Raw genomic sequence first — 7,500 nt, forward strand, 5'->3', positions numbered from 1 at the left:
GTATATATATATATATCAGGGCGTATTATGTGATACCGGTCGTCCGTCCATCCGTCTGTCCCCGTCCGTCCGTTCCACACTCTAACTCCCAAAGTTTTCAACTTTCACGTTTCATATTTGGTACATAGGTACAGACTGTGGAGACGGTGTGTCGTGACATACATTGGTCATCTAAAGTTCTTGCTATGGCAACCGGGATGCTGTTTTCCATCCGTTCCTGTCCGCACTCTAACTCCCAAAGTTTTCAACTTTAACGTTTCATATTTGGTACATAGGTACAGACTGTGGAGACGGTGTGTCGTGACATACATTCGTCATCTAAAGTGGTTGCCATGGCAATCAGGATGCTGTTTTCCATCCGTTCCTGTCCGCACTCTAACTCCAAAATTTTTCAACTTTCACGTTTCATATTTGGTGCAGACTGTGGAGAAGGTGTGTCGTGACATACGTACGTCATCTAAAGTGGTTGCTGTTTTCCATGTAGTAGCACAATTCTGTATATACCTTCTTGTTCGGGCGTATATTGTGTTCACTTGCGCTCTTGTTACTGATTACAATATACAAATACATGTTGCTTTAAAATTATTTGGATCACACTTCACTGCAATGCTTTATAAAAATATTAATTATTAGACTCGTCTTTTAAAAACGAAAACGATAAATGTATAAACAGGTGAGCATTGGGTGGCTTTGACACCAACTCTGGTTATTTTTCTGCCTTTAGTTTCTTGTTTTTTAATCTTAAGTTCCTAAATTGTTTTCACTTCCTCTCCTTGTTTTGTTTTTTTCTCTCTCTCTTTTCTTTACTACATTTGATTCTGTTCATCACCTTGTCATGGAAGGCACGATATAAAAATGCTGATTTGAATTGTCCTGTCTTTGTACATCATTTCCCTCGCTGAAGGATTCGGAGAGGGTATTGCGTTTGCGTCCGTTTTTCTGTCTGTCTGTTTGTTTGATTGTCCGCACAGAACTTTCATGTTTTTCTCCACAACTGCTTGTCGGATTGAGATGAAATTTTCACCATTGGAGCGACTACTCATGTAGAATGTTTTCATGATAATTATGACATCATGGGTCACATGGTCTGGCAGCCATCTTGGAAAAACGGAAAAACTTTGGACCTCTATCTGAAACCACACCAAGGGAAAAATTGAAGCTTGGCACATCGCAAGTACTCCTCACGGGGAATGAGTGATTTTTTTTTCATGTCTTACGTGTCCTCGTTATGACGTCATAATTACACGTGTGGAACGCCACATCCGATCAGAATGAAAATTTTTGAGGGTCATCTAGGGATAAGAAAAAAAAATCATGACGTCATTGGTCACGTGATTCGGCAGCCTTTTTTTTTAATCCTTGAAGAATTTTCTTCTCTGAAATGGCTGAAAAGATCGAGGCGAAACTTTACACATATTACTGCCTATCCATGAGGAATAAAAGGATCACACATATGACATCATAGGTCACATGGTTTGGCAGCCATATTGGATTTACCCCAAAACCTATAAAAATAAACCACTCAAAAGAAGTCCTAGTGAGGGTTTGCAATCTCTGATTGCTCTTTTTCTTGTTCACTTTTTTTTGTCATTTTATATCTGCACTGTTCAAAGCCCTTCACAGTGCAAAACTAGAGGGGGAGCACTCGGTAGAGTGCAAAACCTCCGCCGCCAATACTGCTAGGTCACTCAAGTGAACCTGATATCCTATTCATTCAATTTGACGTCAACAGTGCTCACAGAGTTATAGTTTACAACTTTCCCTTTTAACTTTTACATACTCAATTCATTCGTCATAACTAGATTCCTTGAGACAGAAATTGATTTTACGTGGGTATATCCACCTTCTTCTTTCGGCTGCTCCCGTTAGGGGTCGCCACAGCGGATCATCCGTATGATCCGCATAGTGATTTGGCACATGTTTTACGCCGGATGCCCTTCCTGACGCAACCCTGGTCGCCTCTTACGACACAGGGATATGGTACACCTATTTTAACCGGGGTATACACCGGCCCAGTACACTGGTACTCATTTCGCTGACCTCGGAAGGATGACAGGCTGAGTCAACCCCCTGGTGTATTAATTCAGTGGCCCATCGGGGCTTGAACTCAGGATCTCTTGGATCCCAAGCCGCTGCCCTAACCATTGCGCCAACACCAGGCTGTGGGTATATCCACCTGAAGTCCCAGTACACTGGCGGCCGCAATTATAATTTTGGCATGTTTTTTTTTTGTTGGAAATCACTTATAACATGTCGAAATGCAAAAAAAAGAAATCGAAATTTTGTTGAAAAAAAAAGTTGCAAAACATGTTTTTTCTCTAACAATTTTTTTTTTTGGGGGGGGGGGGTTGGAAATCACTTAAAACATGTAGAAATGCAAAAAAAAAAAATTCAAATATTTTTTCAAATTGGCCGCCATACCGGCCATATTGGATTTTGGACCAAGTCCAAAATCTAATGGCATGATCCTTGGACCAGACCTACCCCCCCCCCCCCACCAAGTTTCGTCGAAATCCGTCGAGGTGTTTTTCCGTAATACTGTTCACAAACAAACAAACAAACAGAAAGGGGTGAAAACAGTAACCTCCATCCATCTTTGATGGCGGAGGTTAATAATCTCTACATGAAGTGTCCTTAACACCCCCCCCCCCCCACCTCCCAACACTTTACTTCTTATCGAGCTCTATGATCATTTTGATTCTTTGGATTTAAATAGGCATCCCAGTTAAACAACTTACAATACAAATAGCACAGTTTTTGTAAAATGCGAAAGTAGGAATGTTCTTTTGTTGAGACATGATGAATGTCAGTATTTTTAATGGCTCCTTACCATAAAAAGCTGATATGCAGTTAATAGCTGGCCCCATCAACAGCTTTCTTGAAGGAGAGCAAGACAATGATCTGGTGAACAACAACAACTCTCTGTATGAGGAGCTGTCATCAGCCGGCCTTGACCTCGGTGATGTGGATGAAGGAGCAGATCTACGGGGTATGTTTCTTTTAGTGGTCTTCGTCGTCCTTTTTCTTCTTTTTTTGTTGTTATTCAATCGTTTTTTGAAATCTTTGCTTTGAAATCAATAAACCATTGAGTTTCTTTTAAGTGTCAAGTAAAGGCCATTCATTGATTCACTTGTGTTTGAGCTCAGGAAGTAACTTGAAAGTGTTCAAACTATTTAGGCTCCATGAAAATATATGATAAAAATAATTAATGGGACATGCAAATATTTAATATAGCTGTGACATTTTGAGATAGTTATGGATGAATTCAGACGAAACTTGGTGGTCAGGTTGGTTTCTGACGATGACGAATTGATTCGATTTTGGTGAAGATCTGGATCCGGATATGAGAATTAAAAAAAAAAATGTCATTACTTCTTCACCATTGAGAGATGGGGCCAAAACTTATATGTAGCATGATATTTCAAAAAGTTGCGGACAGATTATAACAAAACAAGGTGGATGAGTTGGGGAGGTGACAAAAAGAAGTTGATTAAATTTTGGTGTGTGACAAGGATGGCAGGCTCGGTCTGCATCCAGACCAATCAATGGAATACAAAACATAAACTGTTCAGCCTGGCGGATGTGTGCACTCTACTTATTGCCATTCTAGTTTTATATGATTTTCAGATGCACACATACATACATGCATGAGAACTGCATATAACATGCAGATAACTGCCTTATTTAATATTGTAGGATGAACTCGGTCTGGGGTTTTTTAAATTTTATTATCTTGCCAAAACGAAGTTTTTGCAAGATATGTTAGTCAGCTTGTATTTTTTTTTTGTTCGTTTGTCTGTAATCACGTATAAAAAATTCTGCAGAGCACAGTTATCATTGGAAATTTTTGTAACTTCGCATATCAGAGGCCTATAGAGGTCCCTTTCAGAGCACAAAATTTTGAAGGTCAAGGTCAAAGGTCAAGGTCACTTTGTCGCAAATCAGGAGAGTCGACGAAACCCTAATTTTTTGAGTAATTTTGATCGGATCGTCTTCAAACTTCATGAGAATATAGTTCATGGTCTGGCGCTCAGCTGATTAATTTTTGGTGGTGATTGGCCTTGACCTTCATATTTTTTTTATTTTTTTATTTTTTTTGGTCTGTAATCACGTATAAAGCACTCTGCAGAGCACAGTTATCATTGGAAATTTTTGTAACTCGCATATCAGAGGCCTATAAAGGTCCCTTTCAGCGCATAAAATTTTGAAGGTCAAGGTCAAAGGTCAAGGTCACTTTGTCGCAAATCAGGGGAGTCGACGAAACCCTTATTTTTTGAGTAATTTTGATCGGATCGTCTTCAAACTTCATGGGAGTATAGTTTATGGTCTGGTGCTCAGCTAATTAATTTTTGGTGGCGATTGGCCTTGACCTTCATGGTTAGCGCCTGAGGTCAAACATATTTGACTCCAAGGTCAAATTTTCAAGTTTTAGGAACCATATCGTGTAGTACCTCAAATTGAACACCTCGATGAGTGCTTTCTAGATATGTCAAGCTTGAGTCATTATGACGTCATTTGTTGACGTTATGAGGCAAAAGCATATTTTTCATGGTTACTCTGTAGAACGATTCTCATCGGAATCTCTCGTAGGCAGATATTCCACAAGGAGTCGCTCCTGGTGGATAGCAGCTCTGTTCACCTCAGTGTGACCTTAAAGAAGTCACACTTGGTCACCTTTTGGCAAGATACAGGTCACCCTGAGGGTGACATTGGTTTATTTTCCTGTTCATACTTTTGTATCAAGTTTATTGCAATCTATCCACCCTCATGATTGAAATATTGTCAGCTTGAAACTCTCCTGTGAAGACTTTATTTTTTTTAATTTTTATCTTGCCAAAACGAAGTTTTGCAAGATATGTTAGTCAGCTTGTATGGTTTTTTTTTTTTTGGTTTTTTTTTTTGTCTTTAATCACGTATAAAAAATTCTGCAGAGCACAGTTATCATCGGAAATTTTTGTAAATTACCATATCAGAGGCCTATAGAGGTCCCTTTCAGTGCACAAAATTTTGAAGGTCAAAGGTCAAGGTCACTTTGGCGCAAAACAGGGGAGTCGACGAAACCCTTATTTTTTGAGTAATTTTGATCGGATCGTCTTCAAACTTCATGGGAATATAGTTCATGGTATGGCGCTCAGCTGATTAATTTTTGGTGGCGATTGGCCTTGACCTTCATATGTTTTTTTTTTTTTGTTTTTTTTGGTCTGTAATCACGTATAAATCACTCTGCAGAGCACAGTTATCATTGGAAATTTTTGTAACTTCGCATATCAGAGGCCTATAGAGGTCCCTTTCAGCACATAAAATTTTGAAGGTCAAAGGTCAAGGTCACTTTGTCGCAAATCAGGGGAGTTGATGAAACCCTTATTTTTTGAGTAATTTTGATCGGATCGTCTTCAAACTTCATGGGAATATAGTTCATGGTCTGGCGCTCAGCTGATTAATTTTTGGTGGCGATTGGCCTTGACCTTCATGGTTAGCGCCTCAGGTCAAACATATTTGACCCCAAGGTCAAATTTTCAAGTTTTAGGAACCATATCGTGTAGTACCTCAAATTGAACACCTCGATGAGTGCTTTCGAGATATGTCAAGCTTGAGACATTATGACGTCATTTGGTGACGTTATGATGCAAACGCATATTTTTCATGGTTACTCTGTAGAACGATTCTCATCGGAATCTCTCGTAGGCAGATATTCCTCAAGGAGTCGCTCCTGGTGGATAGCAGCTCTGTTCACCTCAGTGTGACCTTAAAGAAGTCACACGTGGTCACCTTTTGGCAAGATACGGGTCACCCTGCGGGTGACATTGGTTTATTTTTTTTTTTACTTGTTCTTAATTTCTTTGAGTTTTAATGGCTGTTAGGGTTAGTTGGGCAGAGCAAGTGAGCATATATTGTGGGGCGGAGCAAGTGAGCCAAAAATGCAAGTTCAGCAGAAGTGTTCTCAAAAATACAAGTGAAAGTTAAAATGTTCTGCATTATTTATTATACATTGGTATCCTTTATTAACTCAAAATACCATAAGCGTCGAATCCAAATATATTTGTAATATAATTTAACAGTATCTTGTCTATAAACTGCAAATGCTGATTAAACCCTCCATTTAGATTTGAAGCAAAATAATTTACCACAATCTAATAATGTATGATGTAAATTTTTAAGAACATTTTTTTTATTTATGCTTCTTCCAATTGTTCTCTTTTTGTATATTTTATCATCCAGTAAGCTAAATATGTTACTTAAGTACACTCACTGGCTCAATAGTTGGAGTCCACTCTGAGTCTGGGAGGTCGGTGGTTTAAACCCAACTGAGTCTGACCAAAGACTTAAAAAATGGTATGTGCTGCTTCCTTGCTTTCCGCTCAGCATTTAAAAGGATAGAGCATGGACAAAAAACTCTGGGAAGGCAATGGCAAACCACTCGGTATAACCCTTGCTAAGAAACTGCTTTGGCAGCACCAACTCTCTGTAAAATGTACAGTACATTAAAAAAACTATATATATATATATATATATATATATATATATATATATATATATATATATATATATATATATATATATATATATATATATATACACACACACACATATATTGCGGGGCACCTGTCAAATCCCCCCCCCCTCACCTTTCCACCCACTGGATACACCTACATATACCTATACACTACTTTTTAATCAATGTACAGGTACTTTTCAAACTGTAGAGTCCTATCTTGCAGTTGGTTCAATGTTAATAACCTGAATGTAATGTGTTTTTGTAGGTGTGGGAAAAGAAGTAGAAAACCTCATACTGGAGAATGCACAACTTTTGGAAGCAAAGTATGTTGGGCTTATGCAAAAACTTGAGAATGCTGTGCAAATATACTAGCTCAGAAATTAAAAGCTTTATATCAGAGTCTGAAATGACCATTTATTCCAGGCAAGCGCTGTGTGTGGCACGTGAGGAACTTCAGGCACAACTTGAGCGGATGGGCAGTGAACGTGAGCTGTTGCAGGGGGAGACTGGCACATTGAAAGCCACTCGCACTCGCTTAGAGGGCCGAGTAAAGCAGCTTGAGGAGGAGTTGAGGAAGTATGGAATGATAGTCCAGAGTTTTTGGCTCGGTCCTTGTGTATATGCTATTGCTGCTGATAGGTTTGTTTTCTGTACACATCTTATATATTATTTCCGAGTTTGTGGTTTCGTGTCGCGCTATCTTCGACTTTGTTCTGTGCTCGAGTAACGTGATATTCGGCTTACATTGTCTCAAAGACCATATGAGGTGCATGGTACAAAAAAAAGTAAATAAAATGGTTCTGAAACAGTGAAATCGTATTCCACTTACTGCATTAAAGTAAAATCACTGCTGATACTCTGCATCAGTTCCTTTCTCAAACACACCCACCCCAACATGTCGCACAGAGCGCGGGTTATGCTAGTGTTGATTAGTCTGAAGAAAATGAGTGTTATGCAAATAAAATGTTGAGTAATCTTTGACTGGATGTGCCTTCTCAATTTCA

At 39.0% G+C, this 7,500-nt stretch overlaps 1 protein-coding gene across 7 annotated transcripts in view; it reads left to right on the forward strand.

The window, feature by feature from the left end:
* Positions 1-7,500, forward strand: part of LOC147024547 (C-Jun-amino-terminal kinase-interacting protein 4-like) — a 200,888-nt gene that overhangs the window by 91,526 nt on the left and 101,862 nt on the right. For all 7 annotated transcript variants that reach the window (XR_015059080.1, XM_085884562.1, XM_085884563.1 and 4 more), the window contains 3 exons: positions 2,874-2,989; positions 6,762-6,819; positions 6,920-7,072. Coding sequence is in view for 6 of the 7 variants with exons in the window: in XM_085884562.1 (XP_085740688.1) it covers positions 2,874-2,989; positions 6,762-6,819; positions 6,920-7,072 (327 nt within the window). In the remaining variant the exon portion in view is untranslated. The remainder of the gene's footprint in view (positions 1-2,873; positions 2,990-6,761; positions 6,820-6,919; positions 7,073-7,500) is intronic.

The sequence above is a fragment of the Eptatretus burgeri genome, chromosome 6 (genome assembly GCF_056783735.1).
Source record: "Eptatretus burgeri isolate ZD-2024b chromosome 6, Ebu_testis_v1, whole genome shotgun sequence".
In the NCBI taxonomy this organism is placed as follows: Eukaryota; Metazoa; Chordata; class Myxini; order Myxiniformes; family Myxinidae; genus Eptatretus; species Eptatretus burgeri.